The sequence below is a fragment of the Oryctolagus cuniculus genome, chromosome 1 (genome assembly GCF_964237555.1).
Source record: "Oryctolagus cuniculus chromosome 1, mOryCun1.1, whole genome shotgun sequence".
Classification (NCBI taxonomy): domain Eukaryota; kingdom Metazoa; phylum Chordata; class Mammalia; order Lagomorpha; family Leporidae; genus Oryctolagus; species Oryctolagus cuniculus.
Genome location: NC_091432.1, coordinates 44,924,129 through 44,943,022, shown reverse-complemented (window position 1 = coordinate 44,943,022; position 18,894 = coordinate 44,924,129). Strand labels below are relative to the sequence as shown.

General features: G+C 36.2%; 1 protein-coding gene across 3 annotated transcripts in view; it reads left to right on the top strand.

The window, feature by feature from the left end:
- NELL1 (neural EGFL like 1) overlaps window positions 1-18,894 on the top strand; it is a 1,048,233-nt gene that overhangs the window by 801,387 nt on the left and 227,952 nt on the right. For all 3 annotated transcript variants that reach the window (XM_002708986.5, XM_002708985.5, XM_051825007.2), the window contains one exon: window positions 5,262-5,357. In XM_002708986.5, coding sequence (XP_002709032.3) covers window positions 5,262-5,357 — 96 coding nt within the window. The remainder of the gene's footprint in view (window positions 1-5,261; window positions 5,358-18,894) is intronic.

Here is an 18,894-nt window from a genome sequence, read left to right as displayed (position 1 = left end):
CTCATACATCTTCCTGAAATTTACCAATAAAAGAACTATCTCTAGAGATGACTGACTGAGCACAGTGGGCAGAGAGGTCAGAAATGAGCTTAAAGAAAATGGTTCCTCAAGGAAACCTGAAAGGAGAAAAAAAGTTTTCTTTTAACAGATGGTTCTGAAATTCTTATGTTTACTTATTTTATCAGGATTTCAGAGTATCCCTAGAAACTTTATGCATGCCAATATAATGGTCATAAGATGTGTTTAGAATGTGAGGGACTATTGCTTTTTATTAGTACAAAACTATTTTTGTCAAATTCAGCACATGGTATTCAGATTGGACACCATAAACCTGACATCTGCAAACCAACCTTCTCATTTTGTTGTCTTAAATGCCCAAGTTTCATTCCACATGCTGTACATTTTTTTTAACTTAAAAAGTACTCCTCCTTTAGATTAAAACTCCCTTTAGCTTGAGGGTTTTGTTTTGTTTTTTTTTTTTAAGATTTATTGACTTATTTGAAAGGCCGAGTTACAGAGAGGCAGAGTTAGAGAGAGAGAGAGAGAGAGAGAGAGAGAGAGATTTTCCATCTACTGGTTCACTTCTTAAATGGCCACAATGGCCAAAGCTGGGCTGGTCTGAAGCCAAGAGCAAGGAGATTTTGCCAGGTCTCCCACACTGGTGCAGGGGCCCAAGTGCTTATGCCATCTTCTCCTGCTTTGCCAGGTCTTAACAGAGAGAAGGATCAGAAGTGAGGCAGCCTGGTCTTGAACCAGTATGTGCTGGCACTGCAGGTGGTGGCTTTATCTACTATGCCACAGCACCAGCCCCAACTTTGAGTTTTGTGTTTTTGTTTTTTTGTACAATGAAAAGAGTCCTTGCAAACATAGAAGCATGCCATTTTAGAGTTGATCCAACCAATGTCTTCTTCAGGTTGTTAAGTTAATATATTGGACTTTTTTTAAATTTTTAATTTATTTTTTAAATTTTTTATTTATTTTTTATTTTTTATTTTTGACAGGCAGAGTGGACAGTGAGAGAGAGAGACAGAGAGAAAGGTCTTCCTTTGCCATTGGTTCACCCTCCAATGGCCGCCGCGGCCTGTGCGCTGCGGCCAGCGCACCGCGCCTATCCGAAGGCAGGAGCCAGGTGCTATCCTGGTCTTCCATGGGGTGCAGGGCCCAAGTACTTGGGCCATCCTCCACTGCACTCCCTGGCCACAGCAGAGAGCTGGCCTGGAAGAGGGGCAACTGGGACAGAATCCGGTGCCCCAACCGGGACTAGAACCCTGTGTGCCGGTGCCGCAAGGCGGAGGATTAGCCTATTGAGCCACGGCACCGGCCTAATATATTGGACTTTAATGACAGGTTACGGTTTGCAATTTCACTGTATGTCTATAATCTGTTTATTCCTTGCTTCAGAATCTGGAAAGTGGTTGACAAAGAAGCAGTATATTAAGTGCCATACTACAGTGACTGTTTGAGTATGCAAAAGAATTATGATTCTGACTTCTATTTCAAATCACTTGGTCTTACAAAGGTCAGTAAGTCATGGAAGGGGGGAGAGTTCACTGCAGAATAAACTCCGCAGCACTGAGATCTTTTCTGTCTTACTCACCACTAAATCTCTAGAATCTAGAGCAGAAACTGGTTCACAATAGTATTGTTACCTAGAAAAGGAGAGTCTTGGTGATGAAAACAGAAGGAAACAAACAAAACAAAAGCATCCATCACCTCTGGTTCTTGAGCACATTCTGCTTGTCATGCACTTGCTGAGAAATTTATGTTGGTCCTTTAATCCTCGCAGCATGGGTATTAGCATTATTATCATTACTGCTTTTCTCCTGAGAAAATTGAGGCACAGAGGGTGAAATGATTTGTGATAGGTGGCAGAGCTAAAAAAAACATAGGTCTAGGATTTGAACCATATAGAATCCACAAGCCTATAAATTAGGCAGAGAATGTGGTAGTTATCTGCCATCTTGCTTTGATTCTGCCAACAGCAAACTAATGTAAATAATAGGTCTTTTGAAAATAAGAGCCATTTACTTTGAAATGCTGGGTTGCATATTTGATCAAGAATAGCCCAACATCATATTAAATTCTCCATTCACAATATTTAGACTATTTCAATGTTTTATGAGATATTCAAGGTAGTTCGTTGTTTTTGATTTCCTCAAGATAGTTCAAGTTTTGGATGGCATGTTCTTTCTTTATTTCATTTGTATTTTCTTGAAAACACTTTTTCATGTCATCTAAAGTTCAAGTAAACAATGAACTTTGTATTTATTCTTGCAAAATTCCATTAAAATTGTATGTGTTTAGATTTTTTGAGAAATGTGACCAGGCTCAGATAAACATAGAGTTTAGATAATAAGTACATGAATTTGAATAGTACAGTACCCCAATTCTTTGATGCAGCATGTACAATTTTGTCACTTTTTCATTTTAATGTTTAGTTCCGATAGCCATTATGGAATTATTCAAAACAGAATAAGCTTCTCCATGTGTATGTTGGATTATACCTGAACCTGCACTGTAAGATATAAAGGAGCATGATTTTCAAGCCAAAGATGTCTTCAACCTTCACCCTGCCACATACTCCCAGTGCTTTGTGCAACACGACACTTAATTTTTTTTTTTGATTTATTTATTTACTTGAAAGAGTTACACAGAGAAAGAAGAGCAGAGCGAAATCTTCCATCCAATATTTCACTCCCCAGTTGGCTGCAGCAGCTAGAGCTGCGCCGATCCGAAGCCAGGAGCCAGGAGCTTCTTCCGGGTCTCCCATGTGGGTGCAGGGGCCCAAGGACTTGTGCCATCTTCCACTGCTTTCCCAGGCTACAGCAGAGAGCTGGATTGGAAAAGGAGCAGCTGGATTTTGAACTGGCCCCCATATGGGATGCTGGCGCTTCAGGCCAGGGCACTAACCCATTGTGCCACAGCGCCGGCCCCGACACTTATTTTCTTTCTTTCTTTCTTTCTTTCTTTCTTTCTTTCTTTCTTTCTTTCTTTCTTTCTTTCTTTCTTTCTTTCTTTCTTTCTTTCTTTCTTTCTTTCTTTCTTTCTTTCTTTCTTTCTTTCTTTCTTTTTGACAGGCAGAGTTAGACAGAGAGAGAGAGAGACAGAGAGAGAGAAAGGTCTTCCTTTTTCTGTTGGTTCAACTCCAAAGTGGCCGCTATGGCCGGTGCGTTGCAGCCAGTGCGCTGCGCCAATCCAAAGCCAGGAACCAGGTGCTTCCTCCTGGTCTCCCATGTGGGTGCAGGGACCAAGGACCTGGGCCATCCTCCACTGCTTTCCCGAGCCAAAGCAGAGAGCTGGACTGGAAGAGGAGCAACCAGGACAGAATCTGGCGCCCCACCCGGGACTAGAACCTGGGGTGCCGGTGCCGCATGCGGACGATTAGCCTAGTGAGCCGTGGTGCTGGCCCTGACACTTAATTTCTACATCCCAGTTTCACCATTCATGGAACTTAACAGATATTTCTAAGATAAGGAATAATGTATCTTATTGGAACCTAAATCAATAATAAATAACAAGGGACACCTCAAAGTCGATGAAGTTGAACACTTTGTGTCATGGGTTTATATTGTCTGAAAAATACATAATTAGTTTGACCCATATTTTACATCCATAGCAATAATAATATCAATTAGTTTTATTTAACAGAACACTCTTAAGTTCTTTACTAACAGCTCAGTTAATCCTCACAGTAGTAAATTTATTATAACATCTGTGTATTCTAAGTATAACACACATTTTGTGTTCCCTTCAGCAAACTGCCTGTTATCATTTCTGTTTAAAGGTTGAGTATATTGGGAGCTGATACCTGCTATGAAAGAACACCAAGTCTCCAAGTAGGTCTGCTGGATCCAGATGAACCATTGTTTCATGTTTTCGCTAAAGAAAGCCAAGCTGAGTCTCTGTACCCCAAGCCCCTGTCCTCTTTTGGTGTTCCTTGAAACTTTACTATGCTATCATTTTTAACTTAAAAAAACATGTTGTTCTTCTGTTATTAACTTCAATGCAGAGTTACATTTTAAATATCTTTCTTGAGTGTCAGTCACCAGAGCCCACAAGAGTGATCTGGGGGACAAAGGATTTTTGTCTATTTCTGTATCCTTATCTTAATATATATTTGGGGTTTTGTGATGACCATGTCAAGGCAGATACTGTTTATTTTTGCACGGGTTTCTAATTCTAGAAACAATAAGTGGCATTTGAATTCCAAGATGTATACAGTTGTCTAGCAGAGGGAAAGGAGCTTGGAATTAATTGTCGAAACTGTAGAATGTTAATTCATCCAAGGGAGAGTAAATGTTGTGGGAAACAAAAATGTTTTTGGCAGATTCTATGTGTTTGGACTTGTATTCGACTATCTAAATTCATCATTTTTTTTTTAAAGTTAGACCCATATTAATTAAGTGATGATTACAAAATTTAACCATGACTTTTTCCCAGGATGACATTTGCTAGCCACAACTAAAATATAAAATATTTGCTCACCTAGCCCTTATGTGAATAAAAGAAATTCAGGTTTAACCATTATAATAATCTTAATTAATGAGAAAAAATTTAATTTTGTTCATTAGTATATTAAGCTACTAGTTAGTAAACAAAGTTTGATAATAAATTATTCTGAATGGAAGTGTTGCAAAATTGTTCGAAATAAGGGTCTTATTATCAGATCAACCCAATATTTTCAAGCATCTACTATGTGATCAGATACTGAGACTAGTATGTAGTGATGAACAAGCACAATTATGCTACTTGTCTTTATGAGTTCTACTGTCCAATAACTGAGATAAGGCATAACAATCAATTGCATGTAAATGTACAGTGGTACTTAGTACTGCAATCGAAAGGCACATGAAGCTATGCTATACTATGTGAAGTGCCTGGTAACAGTAATTAACTTGATCTGAAAGGGATAGCAGGGTAGTACTGTGATGGAGTTGGGATAACTTTGTATGGCTTGTCAACACGTTTAAGAAAGGCTGTGTCCTTGAAATGAGCGTTTTTTCCAATTGAGACATTTTCCCTAAAGGAATAATTTGGAATGCGCTAAGCACTTTTTTTTTTTGTAACAACAAGGCATTGTTTTTATTACCAAAATATTGGAAATCTTAAAATACTCAAAAGCAAGAGATTAGTTAAATGTAACATATCAAAAATTACGTTGACTGTTCAACAAAGAATAATTCCCTCAATGCCCACAGGGTTTTCCATGGATTTCCTTATTACATGTTAACTAAGAGTAATCTTTCATTCTTTCCTGACAGCATTCTGTGAAGAAGGCTGCAGATATGGTGGAACATGTGTGGCTCCTAACAAATGTGTCTGTCCATCCGGATACACAGGAAGTCACTGTGAGAAAGGTAAGGCAGCCTGCATTTTGGGAGACAGAGAAAAAGATTTGAAGGAAGATTGAGTCAGAAAGATGGAAACCTTTGTTCTCAGTATAGTGCTGTTGGGAAGCTTTTGCCCTGAGTACAGCACAATTGGTTGACTTGACACAGGGTGTTGTGATGGTAGAAGTGACTTTCACAACGTGGATACCTTTTGATTACTGCATAATAGGCTTTCTCTCTCTGAAAATAAAGCTTCATTTGCCCTACCTTCAATGTGTCTAATTTAACAAGGTCAAGTCCTTTCTCTGCTACAGTTTGCAGTGTGCATTTTTAGTGCTAATTAGAGATAAAGCCTGATGAACTGACCTGCCCCACTTATCATCTATTGGGTAGCATCACACTCAACTATTGGAGTTATAACAATCTGCTGTGTCAACAGAATCTAAATTAGCTACACATGCTCCTTGTGTTAAAGTACATTAAATAACTTCAACAGCAGGTTTATTGTTGTGCTTGCTATTTATTTTAATATTGGTTTATTAGGAACATTATCATTCATGGACCTGATAAAATAAACTATAAGTATTAGTGAGAGTCCATAATATGCACCTTTCTGTTTACAACAAATGTAATTTCTACACTTAGCACTATGTGGTGATATCCAGTTTTCTTGTAGACTGAAAGTGTTTTGCTGTCTGTGTTCAAATGAAATTTGTTGTTCAATGCCAGTGACTGTGTCAATTCAAGCAAGGGGTTTTTGCTATGTAACAGTAATTATTTCTTTTCCCATAGTGTTTTATTAAGCTGAAATCACTGCTTGTGTTTTTCTAAGTGGGCATAGCATAATTGATGCTTCTCATATCATAGCATAGAAAAATGGAAATAGGATACTGTAGTCATTATCTCAATTATTAGATGAGAAAAAATGTGTCTTCATTTGGTGCTAAAAATCTTAGCAAAGCTCTTGTTTCTTTCCCTTCATTTTTAAAATTTCTAAACTTAGAGATACATTTTTTAAAAAGTTTTAATTTATTAAAACCTATCCTGACCAAATATTACAATGCACTGTTTATATGTCTATAAGGAAAACTACTCCCATTTAAAACCATGCCATGAATTATTTTATGAGGAAACCAGTGAATAATATATGTAGTATAATTTCCATATTTCATTATTTTATCAACAAATGAAATCACATTTATTAAAAATATTTAATTGATTTGCCCTCAAAAAAGAGATACACAATGCCAGCTACTGCCTTTGAGCAGCGTAAAAAAATTACCACAAGTAGTTAAAAAGAATTCCTTGCCAAAAGCAAAGAAAAATAATGGTAACTTAACACATATGCCCTATTGCACTGCATTTAATTTTAATTAAGTTTTCTAAAATAAAAAAACCCTAATAGATTCTAAATATTCCTCCAGAACTGCTATGTTTCTATATATTTAATATAGAAACATTAATTGGGATAGAGTGGTAAGGAAGATAACATCAATAATAATGTATACTAAAACTAGTGATATGCCACTTATATAATAATTATTTGTCAGGTTTTTAAGTGAATATTTAAACAATAATAACAAAAATGGTAGATATTATTACCCCCATTTCATAGACGACACACTAAAGCATAGCTAGGAAAACTTCTACAATTACTAGAAGTGAGAATAAAACTCACATTGTATCTCACACAACCTGTATTATCAGTCCTTGCATTTTCTCAAGGAAAATAAATGGACTTCTTAGAATAAGATTCTTGGTCCACTTCTGCAGATCAGGTGAGACAGAACTTTGGGGAATGGGTCCAAGAATCTTCATTTGCACCAACATACTCCAGTAATTGTAATATTTAAGCACAGCATCTATATAAATTTCTTATTTTTTAAATTATAAATAATTGTCATCCTATTTGCATGAAAATGTCTTCTCTATGGCAAGACTGATGGATCAATCACTTTTGAATAAGAATTGGGCTGGGATATGATCAGGATGTACAAATATGTCAGCCTGTTATATCACATTTCCTTATATTATATGAATTATAAATTGCTAAATATAATTCTTAGACATTAGATATCCATAACCAATGTCTAGTGAATCAGTCTGTGAGAATGATACAGGATTATTATGTTATATATTAGGTCATAGTCTAGCAAAAAGTAATTGGGAAAATGTTAGAAGAATATTAAAAAAAATTTGAAATGTTATAAAAAAGTAGCACTTGAATTTTTCCCACAGTTTCAGAAATTTGTTCATTTATTGTAACTAATGTTCAATAAGCTCACATAACCATTGAAGCTATCACAGTCTCAAAGCCTTTTAAATGCATTATAAGTATAAATAAAACACTCAGGTTATCAATAAATGGCAAATGAATCATTTAAAAATATTATCCAATCACAATAAAATTTTTGGTACTTGTTATTTTCTCTTTTCCTTCTTTGGATTTATAATTTTTTAAAAATGAATTTAAATTGTGTTTATACTAAGGAATGATTATCTTAAATCTTATAAAGAACATAAAAGTTATAAAAAGGGCTTAATTTTTCTAGTTTTGGGGTCTTTCAAACTTTTCTAAGAGATATGATTTCTTGCAGAATAATTTATTTTAAAATTATTATTACTGCTATGCCCAAGGGACTTACAAATATGTAGATAGAGAAAAATAATTTGCCCAGAAATTTTAAGAATAATTAAGAGGATATATAATAGCTTTATAACAGAGAAAAAAACATTTATTCTCTCTCCTCTCCAGGTGCCATAGGACTGTGGGGTGGTCATTTTGGAAAAGGATAAATGCAAAGTAGTTCATCCAATTCACAGCATTCAGGAGAGTTACTCAACTTTCCTGAATGTGTGGTCTCAGGATATCTGGCCCAGGGCACATGCCCAGCAAATAGCAAGTTCCATTATTTATGTTGCTATTTTTGTTGTGCAGATTCACAGAAAAGAGTAAGCAGGGTTTATGTGGGAATGATAAAAAGGAAATATATGCAGTTTTGAGGTTTCTCATTACCCACCCAGTTAAACCCCAAATAAAAGAATGGATGCAGATGTGTTTTAACATGCCATTAAAGTCACATGAGTGTGAATTTGGTTGAAGAATTTCCTGTATTGGATATTTCTAGAAATAAATAATGGAACACAGAGGCACTGAACTAGAAGATGACAGGAGAACAAACCCACCATTACTGAGCTCATTCAAGTTTAAAGATAACTATGAAGCCTTGTTCGTAGTCAGTGCTCTCTTCTTTTCAATCCCTCCCACCCAATTTTCCTCTTCTTTTAGAGGTAATGGAGAAAATGTGCTCCAGATCCAACCAATTTTCCCTGACTCCAAAAATAAGTTAGCTATTCTTGTGCCAGTACCAGGCTGTTTTGATCATAACTGCCCTATTCGGTGTCTTGAAATCTGGTACTCTGATGCCTGCTGCTTTATTTCATTGTTTAGGATTGCTTTAACTATTCTGGGTCTCTTGAATTTTAGGGTCATCTTTTTTCAGAACTGAGAAGAATATCTTTGGTATTTTGATTGGGATCACATTGAATCTGTAAATTGCTTTGGGTAGTACAGACGTTTTCATGATATGAATTCTTACAAAATATGAACATGAAAGATTTTTCCATTGTTTTTTTTTCTCCTATTTCTTCCCTTAATGTTTTGTAATTTTCACTTTAGAGATCTTTCACATCCTTGGTTAAATTTATCTCAAGTTATTTACATTTTTTGTAGCTATTATGAATGGAACAGATCTTATAACTTCTTTCTCATCCATAGCATCGTATTTGTATAAAAATGCTGCTTTATTTAACTTATATAGATTTCACTTAAATAGACATTTTGAGATACAATGACTGGTTACTTTTTAAAGTTTTTATTTAATGAGTGCATTTTTCATAGGTGCAACTTTAGAAATATAGTGATTCTTTCCACCATACCCACCCTTCCACCCCAATTCCCATCACAACTCCCTCTCTCTCTCCTATCCCCTTCTTCATTATGGTTCATTTTTAGTTTGATTTTATACACAAAGGACCAACTCCGTGTTAAGCACAGATTTCAACAGTTTTCACCCCCCCACACACATACAACATATAGAGTACAGTCTGAGAACAACATGTGCAGTTAATACTCATAGTACAACTCGTTAAGGATGGAGGTCCTACATGGGGAGTAAGTGCACAGTGACTTCTGTTGTTCCTTTAATAATTAACACTCTTATTTATGATGTCAGTGATCACCCAACGCTCTTGCCATGGGCTGTCAAGAATGTGGAAGTCTTTTGTGACCATAGACTCCATCAGATTTGGACACGGCCATTAGCAAAGTGGATGTTCTCTCCTCCTTTCAGAGAAAAGTACATCCTTCTTTGATTGCCCTTTCTTTCTCTCACAGAGATCGTTTGTGTAGGATGTTTTTTGCCACAGAGTCTTGTCTTTCCATTCCTGAAATGCTCTCATAGGCCTTTCAGCCAGACCAGGAAGCTTTAAGGGTTGATTCTGAGGTCAGAGTTTTATTTACAGCGAATGTCATTCTTGGAGTCTGCTGTGTGGACTGCTTCCCGTATTGGACATTCCTTCCTTTTTAATTCTGTATATTATTATTACCAGATACTTGATGTTATTTATATGATCAGTTTTATACTTAAACCTATCTATATGTTGACTTTAACATTTAATATGATCATTGTAACAAGATGGTATTTATACCACCGATTTTAATGGGTTTGGAGTCCCATGACAAGTTTTTAGGCTGTACCCTTCAAAGTCTGTAGAACTGTATGCAGAACTATACTGCTTCACAGTTATAGACTACCTCCTCTCTCTCTTATTCCTCCTCTTATTTTTTACTGGGATATTTTTCAAATTGACTTAGTATACATATGATTATGTTACATAAAGAGTTCAACATACAGTATAAAGAAGAAAAAAGAAAAAGAAAAAATGGAAATATAAAATAAAAAGTAACAATAAAAAACGGTCCCTCAACAGTCCGGACAAGGACTATTCAAGTTATTTATTCTAAAAGTGTCAATTTCACTTCTATAGCTTTAATTCTCACAGATCAGGGAGAACATATAGTATTTGTCTCTTTGGGACTAGGTTATTTCACCAAGAATGAAGTTTTCCAGCTTACTCCACTTTGTTGCAAATGACTGGTTTTCATCCTTTTTTTTACTGCTGTGTAGTATCCATAGTGTATATATCCCACAATTTCTTTATCCAGTCTTCTTTTGATGGGTATTTAGGTTGATTCCATGTCTTAGTTATTGTGAATTGCGCTGCAATAACATGGAGGTCAGGTAGCTCTTTTGTTTACTGATTTTATTTCCCTTGGGTAAATTCCCAGGAATGGAATGGCTGGGTCATATGCTAAGTCTATATTCAGATTTTTGAGGTATCTCCATCCTGTCTTCCACAGTGGCTTTACCAGTTTACATTCCCACCAACAGTGGGTTAGTGTTGTTTGTTAATTTCTGTATGAGGGCTACTCTAACTGGGGTGAGGTGAAACCTCATTGGGTTTTGATTTGCATTTCCCTGATGGCTAGAGATCCTGAACATTTTTTCATTAGTCTGCTGTCCATTTTAATTTCCTCTTTTGAAAAATGTCTATTTAGGTCCTTGGCCCATCTCTTAACTGGATTGAGTGTTTTGTTATTGTGGAGTTTCTTGATCTCTTTGTAGATTCTGGTCTTTTTCAGTTTCAATTTTGTTGATTTATTCTCTAATTTTAAATATTTCTCTTCTCTTAATCATTTTGGGTTTGGTTTGCTGCTGTTTTTCTAGATCCTTAAGGTGTACAGAGAGTTCATTTATTTGGTGCCTTTCCATTTTCTTGATGTAGGCACCAATTGCTATAAACTTTCCTGTTAACACTGCTTTTGCTGTATCCCACAAATTTTGGTAAGTTGTATTGTTGTTTTCATTTGTTTCCAGAAATTTTTTGATTTCCTCTTTTGCCATATTCTATGACCCACTGCTCATTCAGAAACATATATTTCATTCTCCATGTGTTTGCATATGATATAGAGATTCTTGAGTTGTTAATTTCCAGCTTCCTTGCATTGTGGTGTGAGAAGATGCATGGTATGATTTCAATTTTTTGAATTTTCTGAGTCTCACTTTATGGCCTAGCATATGGTTAATCCTAGAGGAAGCTCCATGTACTAGGGAGAAATATATGTACTCTGTGGCTGTGGGGTGGGCTCTGTAGATATCTGCTAGGTCTATTTGGTCTGTGGTGTCGATTATCTCTGTTGTTGCATGGGAGGTGGAAGTGGCAGCTCACTGCCTATACTTGAAAATGTAAACAATCAATATGGCTTCTCCAAGCTGGCTATAGCTCCAGTTGGAGGGGGGGGGGGGAGGTGAAAGACACCGATGGAGTGTGGTATGTTCAACCTTTCCTCCCTTCCCCTAGAATATCTCCTTCCCACTTAGAGCTCCAAGTGCTGTTCACCAAATTTCCTCACTCATCACTGTCTGCATCTCTGTGGGCTTGCAACCTCTCACCTGGTTTGCTGAGGGAACGGTGCCTATCTCCTCACTGGATCTTGCACCGCTCTATCTCTGCACTTTGGGTACCTCTCTGCTTCTGTGGCGTGGACCCAAGCAGTCTCTGGTGGACTCCTGGGCTACTCTGCATGAACTTTTTGTGATTCCATAGCCTGCTTGTATCCCCTCTACTCATTAATTATCCACTTTTCTCTGCACAACTCAGAACATCCCACTGCTGTACCGCCATCTTGCCTTAAACTTTTTGAGATATAATGACTTTGAAGAGCCCCGTCTTTACTGCTGAAGAACAGTTTTCTTTTTTTTTAATACTATTTGTTGAACTTTTTACTTAGTATAAACTAATCTTATGTGTATAAGTTATTTGAAAATAGATCTTAGTAAAAAGTAAAAATGAGAATCAGAGATAGGAGGAAGAACTGTGGGAATGCAAGTGGTAGGGCAATAGGGTGACAAGAATCACTAGGTTTATAAACCTTAAATAAAAGGTTTCTGGGGAAAAAGCAATCAAAAAGCAACAACAGAACTAAATACAAGAAACATGCTATTGGTTTTTTATGTTGATTTTATATCCTGCAACTTTGCCAAACTCCCTTATGATTTCCAATAATCTCTTAGTGCAGTCTTTTGATAAAATACTGCATCCTTTCATGATAAAAAAAAAGTTAAGCAAATTTGATATAGAAGGAACATATCTCAACACAGTCAAGACAACGCATGACAAACCAAAGTCATATTGAATGGGGAAAAATTTGAAGCATTTTCACTATGATCTCTAACCAGAAAAGGATGCCCACTGTCACCATTTCTATTAAATGTAGTTCTGGGAGTTTTTGCTAAGCCATTAGACAAGAAAAAGAAATGAAGAATTAAAATCAGAGCTATTGAGAGCTATCTTACATGCCTGGCCTTGATCCTGCCAGGATATCATTTTGCCAGGTTTCAAATACTTGGAAAGATACCTTAAGTCATTATCATCTTCATCACCTTAACAAAGAATAGATTTTGAAGTTAATTCATATAATCGTAGGAAAAATTCCTCTGGTCAAAACAGGGATTTAGACTAGAAATTAAAGATACATCTTCAAATAGTAAAGAGAGTTCTGGACTGCAGGCCAGAATATTGTGTTCTAACACTAATCTGCCTTTATGGTGTGAAACATGCATTAGCTCCATGCAGATCTATGTTAGCTTCAAAATTTTACATTTGATGTTTCTTGATTGGCTAATTTTACCTTTCTAAATATACATATAAAGTCATCTATTAGTGTCAGTAAGCCAGTCAGTATTGGAGTTGGAATTCAGATCCATGGATGACTGAATCTAAATTTTCTATACTTGGCAGTGTAGTGTGTTGCCTCTTGATGATCTTATCTGTGCTCAAGGCAATTATGCCTAATAAATTATGTGGAAGACCAAATAAATTATATTCTCTTGTGAATAATGAGCCATCATCTCCTATTTGGTTATAGGCATTATTTATCCTTTCGTTATCTTTATTGTGCCTAAAACAGGAGTAGAAGAAGCAAAATAGGGATTGAGAGCAAAATCTCTGAAGCTATGCTAGCTCAGTTTAAGTTGAGGTTCTGCCGTTCAGCACTAATTTTCAATTTGTCACTAAAAGGAGGGATATCATTGTTTCCTACTCTGTAATATTGTTGTAGGATTAACTGAGATAGGCTTTTAAAATCATTTAATAGAGTGTTTGGCGCATGGCGATTGTCTGCAACTGATACCTACTGTTAATTTTATCTTCAGTTAGCCAATGGATAAAGAGGATAAAATTGAGACTCAAAAATAGTAGGCTACATTTCCAAGAACACTCTGCATGTAAATGTTAAGGCATGCCTTATGTTCATCTTCTGATACTGAAGTTTCTCCAATCCTTCCACCAGCTCTTATAGCTGTCCCTATACCATGCAAGAGTGAGATGCTTTTATTCATATCATCTTTTTCAACTCATATGTGCTCCATTCTCTTAAGAATGTTTTAAAAATTCTTACTAAGTGAATGCATATTGATTTATATCAAGGAATTCCATTCTGGGGAGAGAGAGATTAATTCAGTACCCAGAAAAGTGTCGTGTTTAACTTAAGTATAGTTCCTGAGGAGATCTATTTACTATTGTTTTCTCCTATTTCTTGGAGATTAAATTAAGATTCAACACCGGATTCTCATGATATTATTGACAGCATCCGTATTTTTGTACATAAGCAGACCTGAGGCCTAACTGAAAAGGCCATCCCACTTGTTCTTCTTCAAATATTTCTTTAGTTTTCTGTTGATTGCCAAGATTCTCTCTAGTCAAATTTTCTAATTCTCTAGGTAGCATTAGGAAACCTGAATTCTATTGAATTCTACTACTTACTAGGTATATGAATGGGGGGGGGAACCTCAATTTTCTATATAAAATGGGAATAATTATCCAAGTAAAACCTTACAGTTATTTATACTGTTTCATTAAGCATTCTTAGGAGTTTGCAAAGAAAATAATCAGATATGGGTTTGTAAAATGATGTTTGAGGATACATGTAATATTTTTAAGTGTTGACACTTAAAAAAATAATAATATACTATAAACATCCTGGATATATAATAAGGTCTTAGTGAAATAGATTATATATAAAGGTTCATGGGGCATTTAAATTTATTGAGATATTATTTAATAATAAGAAAATTATAGTATATAGTTAGGAACATGAACTCTGGAAACAGATTTTCCAGTTACGAGATTGGCTCCTTAATCTTGGGAATTATTTAAGTTTTTTGTGCCTCAGTGTCTTTACTAGTCAAAAGAGACCAAAACCTGCAGTGTTTCATTGGAGAATATTTTTTAAATTTCCTGGTGTCTGATGAGCACTCAATAAACACTGGATAATTATCAAATAGAAATTACATATCCAATGTGTTTCAAATTTAATGCACGTACACTAAATAGAGATAAAGTACTGTAGCTGGAATTTGGGTCCTTTCAGGACAAAAAAAGTCTCATTTAAATAATTAATTCAATAATATATTAAGGCTAAATAAAAACTTCAGCCTACTGTAGACTGTGAAGACTCTAGTGAGTAACAGTAACTTTCATTTTTATGTAATATTTAACATTTTTAATTAAAAATTTTAAGTGATATACATTTCTCTCCAGGGTGAGAGAGTTTTATGGAAAGAGAACGAGGTCTACTGTAACCAGTACAGCAGTCTTCTAACATTGACGATATCTGAATGGGGGAATGTGTGGTGAATTAAGGACTTCCAGATGAAGCTTTGTTGAAAAGACAACTCGTTCTTATCATTGAAACTGTGACCCTACTCCTTACCTGCTGAGTAGGTGGAGGTCTAATTCTCTGTTGACATTCTTTTGACTCCCTATATTTAGGGTGACTGTCACCTGTAAGATTCCCATAAAGCATACATTTTCCTGTTCAGTCCAAGCATAGTATAATCATCTCCATCCTATTTTTGTTTAGTTCTAACAAGTGACAGAGGCAGCCTCAGACCTAGACATTCAACTGTAGACTTTGAGACATGGGTCCAATTCCACAATAAATATACCTGACCTTCAGGGGACATTTCTAGATGTGCTTGAAGTTGCTTCTCCTTGGGCGATTTTAGGGAGGAAGTTCTCCCCTTTCTCCTCAACCAAACCCATGTCCTGCCTTTCCCCTTCTCCCAAAACAGTGAGCTGGGTCTGGCAGCATGAGAAATAGCCTTTCTCTAAAGTAGTCCACATTTTTAGACTCATCAACGTCCCTGCTGGATTTCTGAGCCTTTGTTTATAGAGCTGGACATTGGTTAATATCTAATGTCGACACAACTGATTTTTTTCGAGTGTTGTAAAGGAGTTTAGCACCCTGTTTGAGGAGCAAGAGTCCTTAACAACCATCACACTGTCATCTGACAAGACTCTGACATGGCTAAAACTAAGTCTTAATATCCTATTACATTTGAATTCAGTAAATATTTGATAAATGAACAAGCAAATGAATACAAAGACCTTAATTTCACATGATCCAGACTTTGCATTGTTTAGATCACACGTTATAAAAACTCCAAGTCAAACCTTGCAAGTCTTTTAAGACTCTGGAAGTGTGTATATATATATTAGATAATATAGATTATATATATTATATATATATATATATAATCATATGAAGAAAAGAGAAGGAAATGCCATTAATAGCATAGTGGGGACATTTTTGTGTGTTTCCCAAAGTTTTGTCAGAATGCCCTCCCGTAAATCTGTTTTCACCTTCGCCGTGAGGGAAGGGAGCCAATCTTTTTAATAGATTGACATTCTCCTCAAATAAGTGAAAGCTATTGGGGATTACCTTGTCTAGTTAGTAATGCAGAAAATAATTCCTGACTATTTAGGTGAAAAGCAGCTCTTGCTTCCCACTAGACAGGCCACACTATTCAACTGTGAAAGTCAGGAGTTTGATTCATACATTCATTTTTAATCCCATGCTCCAGAAATTACAAAATCCAGTGTAATTTGAAACATAATGGATAAACAGAAAGGAAATCCAGCTTTCTGTGAAACTATGATCAAGTGAAATCCAGAAATTACAAATTTCCTGTAGTAAATAACCATAAGTCTTTGTATTCATGAAAATGTATTATATAGTAGATCATTAGGAAAAAGTCTAATTGAAGCCAATAAACTGACGAAGGAGATTATAACTCTTAGAATTTGCACCACTCTCTCCAAATAATGTTCAATGATTAGAAAATGCAGTTCCCTGAAAATGCTCACTTGGTCAAAATATGACAATTAAATGAGCAAGTTCTATGCATGCATATTGATAATGATTGAAAAAATAAGCAGTTTCTGACAGCTGAACAAATGTGTTTTTAAAGCATTCTCCAGTTTTAACAGAGACCTTGAAGCTATCTATGGATGGCAGCAATTTTAACCAAGAGATTGAGTCCATAAGGGAAGGTTATTTTATTAAAGTATAACTTCCTAAAATAACCTTTCAGCGCCTCCTCAATGCTTAAAGATAATTCCATAGTCACATTATATAAAGATTTGCATGATTGAACCTATGCCTACCTCTCCAGCTTCATCTCCTTTCCTTAATTTTTAAATTTCTTCTCATTCTAAACTGCTTCTAGTAATGAAAGTTCACCTTTTCTTTTTTTAATTTTTTTATTTTTTTACATCTTCTATTATATTTCTTTTTTTCTTTTTTTTAACTTTTATTTAATGAATATAGATTTCCAAAGTACAGCTTATGGATTACATTGGCTCCCCCCCCCCCAATGACTTCCCTCCCACCCGCAACCCTCCCCTTTCACGCTCTCTCTCCCCTTCCATTCACATCAAGATTCATTTTCAATTTTCTTTATATACAGAAGATCAGTTTAGTGTACATTAAGTAAAGATTTCAACAGTTTGCACCCACATAGAAACACAAAGTGAAATATACTGTTTGAGTACTCGTTATAGCATTAAGCATCAATGTACAGCACATTAAGGACAGAGATCCTACATGAGGAGTAAGTGCACAGTGACTCCTGTTGTTGACTTTACAAATTGACACTCCTGTTTATGGCATCAGTAATCTCCCTATGCACCAGTCATGAGTTTCCAAGGCTATGGAAGCCCCTTGAGTTCTCTGACTCTTATCTTGTTTAGACAAGGCCATAGTCAAAGTGGAGGTTCTCTCCTCCCTTCAGAGAAAGGTACCTCCTTCTTTGAAGACCTGTTCTTTCCACTGGGATCTCACTCACAGAGATCTTTCTTTTAGGTTTTTTTTCTTTTTTTCTTTTTTTTTTTTTTCAAGAGTGTCTTGGCTTTCCATGCCTGAAATACTCTCATGGGCTTTTCAGCCAGATCCGAATGCCTTTAGGGCTGATTCTGAGGCCAGAGTGCTGTTTAGGACATCCGCCATTCTATGAGTCTGCTGAGTATCTCACTTCCCATGTTGGATCACTCTCCCCTTTATTTATTCTATCGGTTAGTATTAGCAGGTACTAGACTAGTTTATGTGCTCCCTTTGACTCTCAGTCCTTTCATTATGATCAATTGTGAACTGAAATTGATCACTGGGACTAGTGAGATGGCATTGGTACATGACACCTTGATGGGATTGAATTGGAGTCCCCTGGTATGTTTCTAACTCTACCATTTGGGGCAAGTCAGCTTGAGCATGTCCCAAATTGTACATCTCTTCCCTCTCTTATTCCTACTCTTATGTTTAACAGGGATCACATTTCAGTTAAATTTCAACACTTAAGAATAACTGTGTATTAACTACAGAATTAAACCAGTCATATTAAGTAGAACAGACAAAAAAAAAACTACTAAGAGAGATAATGTATTAATTTGTTCATTAACAGTCAGAGCTATGCTGATCAAGTCACCGTTTCTCATAGTGTCGATTTCACTTGAACAGGTTTCCTTTTTGGTGTTCAGTCAGTTGTCACCGATCAGGGAGAACATATATTAGTCCCTTTGGGACTGCCTTATTTCACTCAGCATGAGGTTTTCCAGATTCCTCCATCTTGTTGCAAATGACTGGATTTTGTTGTTTCTTACTGCGGTATAGTATTCTAAAGAGTACATATCCCATAATTTCTTTATCCAGTCTACTGTTGATGGGCAATTAGGTTGGTTCCAGGTCTTGGCTATTGTGAATTGTGCTGCAATAAACATTAGGGTGCAGACCGCTTTTTTGTTTGCCAATTTAAATTCCTTTGGGTAAATTCCAAGGAGTGGGATGGCTGGGTCAGACAGTAGGGCTATATTCAGGTTTCTGAGGAATCTCTAGACTGACTTCCATAGTGGCTTGACCAGTTTGCCTTCCCACCAACAGTGGGTTAGTGTCCCTTTTTCCCCACATCGTTGCCAGCATCTGTTGTTGGTAGATTTATGTATGTGAGCCATTCTAACCTGGGTGAGGTGAAACCTCATTGTGGTTTTGATTTGCATTTCCCTGATTGCTAGTGACCTTGAACATTTTTTCATGTGCCTGTTGGCCATTTGGATTTCCTCTTTTGAAAAATGTCTATTGAGGTCCTTGGCCCATCTCTTAAGTGGGTTG